The sequence below is a fragment of the Mandrillus leucophaeus genome, unplaced genomic scaffold (genome assembly GCF_000951045.1).
Source record: "Mandrillus leucophaeus isolate KB7577 unplaced genomic scaffold, Mleu.le_1.0 Scaffold171, whole genome shotgun sequence".
NCBI lineage: Eukaryota > Metazoa > Chordata > Mammalia > Primates > Cercopithecidae > Mandrillus > Mandrillus leucophaeus.
The window spans coordinates 3089505-3091276 of NW_012101710.1; the positions used below are offsets into that span (position 1 = coordinate 3089505).

Consider the following 1772-nt stretch of genomic DNA (forward strand, 5'->3'; position numbering starts at 1 on the left):
GATCTCCTGACCTCGTGATCCGCCCGCCTCGGCCTCCCAAAGTGCTGGGATTACACGCTTGAGCCACCGCGCCCAGCCTCATGCCTCATTTTAGCTGGGTCTCCTGAGTAGCTGAGACTACAGCTAATTTTTATATTTTTTTGTAGAGACAGGATCTTGCTATGTTGCCCAGGCTGGACTAGAACTCCTGGGCTCTAGCAGTTCTCCTCAGCCTCCCAAAGTGCTGAGATTTTAGGTGTGAGCCACCGCACCTAGCTGGTGTCAGTTTTTGTACATTTTGTATGTGTTCATTTTCCTCATCTCTTGACTTATTTCCAGTAGTTTCTACATTGGAAGCAATTGGATTAAGGTGGAGAAGGAGAATGGATTTATTGATTTAATCCAGAGGCACTTTATGCACTAGTATATTATTTTCTTTTTCTTTTTCTTTTTTTTTTTTTTTGAGATGGAGTCTCGCTCTGTTGCTGAGGCTGGAGTGTAGTGCTCTTGAGATGAAGCAAGAGCATGCCTTGTAGGAGAAAGTGACAGAAGGAGAGAGCGTGAACGTGATCTTGGCTCACTGCAACCTCCGCCTCCTGGGTTCAAGAGATTCTCCTGTCTCAGCCTCCCGACTAGCTGGGATTACAGGCATGTGCCACCACACCTGCCTGAGTTTTGTAGTTTTAGTGGAGACAGCATTTCCCCATGTTGGCCAGGCTGGTCTCGAACTCCTGACCTCAGGTGATCCATCTGTGTCAGCCTCCCAGAGTGCTGGGATTATAGTTGTGAGCCACTGCGACCGGCCTATTTTCTATTTTAGTTTATCAAAAAGAGCACTCAGAGATAAGAACCCTTTCACAGAGAGTGAGCCTTGGGTAGTGAAATGATACCAGATTTGGAATCAGAAGTCCTGGCGCTTGGCACAGGTCTGCCCATGGCTGAGGATGACTGTAGGACAGTTACTTCCTCTCTGGGCCTCAGCTTCTCAGATGTTAAGGCCCACGACCTCCCCCACCACGTGTCTTTATAGGTTGTATAGATAGAAAAGGCCTGTGTTTACTTATTTGCACATTAGCTCTTTGCATTGGTCTTGACATTTTACTTTTATTTCATCATTTTGTTGCATGTACTATATTTTTGTGAAAACATTCAGGGTGTAAATAAATAACACATTCACCATTTCTTCCATAGATCCCAGCTCTCCTGTTGGCTTCGTGCTTGGGGTAGATCTTCTTCACATATTCCCCCTGGAAGGAGCAACTTTTCTGTGCCCTGCTGATGTGACTGACCCGAGAACCTCACAGAGAATCCTCGAGGTGCTTCCTGGTGGGAGAGCAGATGTGATTCTGAGCGACATGGCGCCCAATGCCACAGGGTTCCGGGACCTCGATCATGACAGGCTCATCAGCCTGTGCCTGACCCTTCTCAGCATGACCCCAGACATCCTGCAACCTCGGGGAACATTCCTTTGTAAAACCTGGGCTGGAAGTCAAAGCCATCGGTTACAGAGGAGACTGACAGAGGAATTCCAGAATGTAAGGATCATCAAACCTGAAGCCAGCAGGAAAGAGTCATCAGAAGTGTACTTCTTGGCTACACAGTACCAGGGAAGGAAGGGCGCTGTGAAGCAGTGAGGATTTCTTGTGCCATTTTCATAATGGTCATTAGCTTCTTTTAAGCTCGAAACGTAGCCTGAGCTCCTTCCGGAAGAGTTCCTGGGAGATCTGAGCTGATTTTGGAGATGGAACAGGACAAGTGGGGAGTCTCTTTCTTTTTTTTTTTTTTTTTTGAGA

General features: G+C 47.0%; 1 protein-coding gene across 1 annotated transcript in view; it reads left to right on the top strand.

Moving 5' to 3' along the window:
* FTSJ2 (FtsJ RNA methyltransferase homolog 2 (E. coli)) overlaps positions 1-1747 on the top strand; it is a 6503-nt gene extending 4756 nt beyond the window's left edge. The window contains exon 3 of the mRNA XM_011976931.1: positions 1171-1747. Within this exon, the coding sequence (XP_011832321.1) occupies positions 1171-1613 (443 nt within the window). The 3' untranslated portion in view covers positions 1614-1747. The remainder of the gene's footprint in view (positions 1-1170) is intronic.
* Positions 1748-1772: the final 25 nt, after the last annotated feature.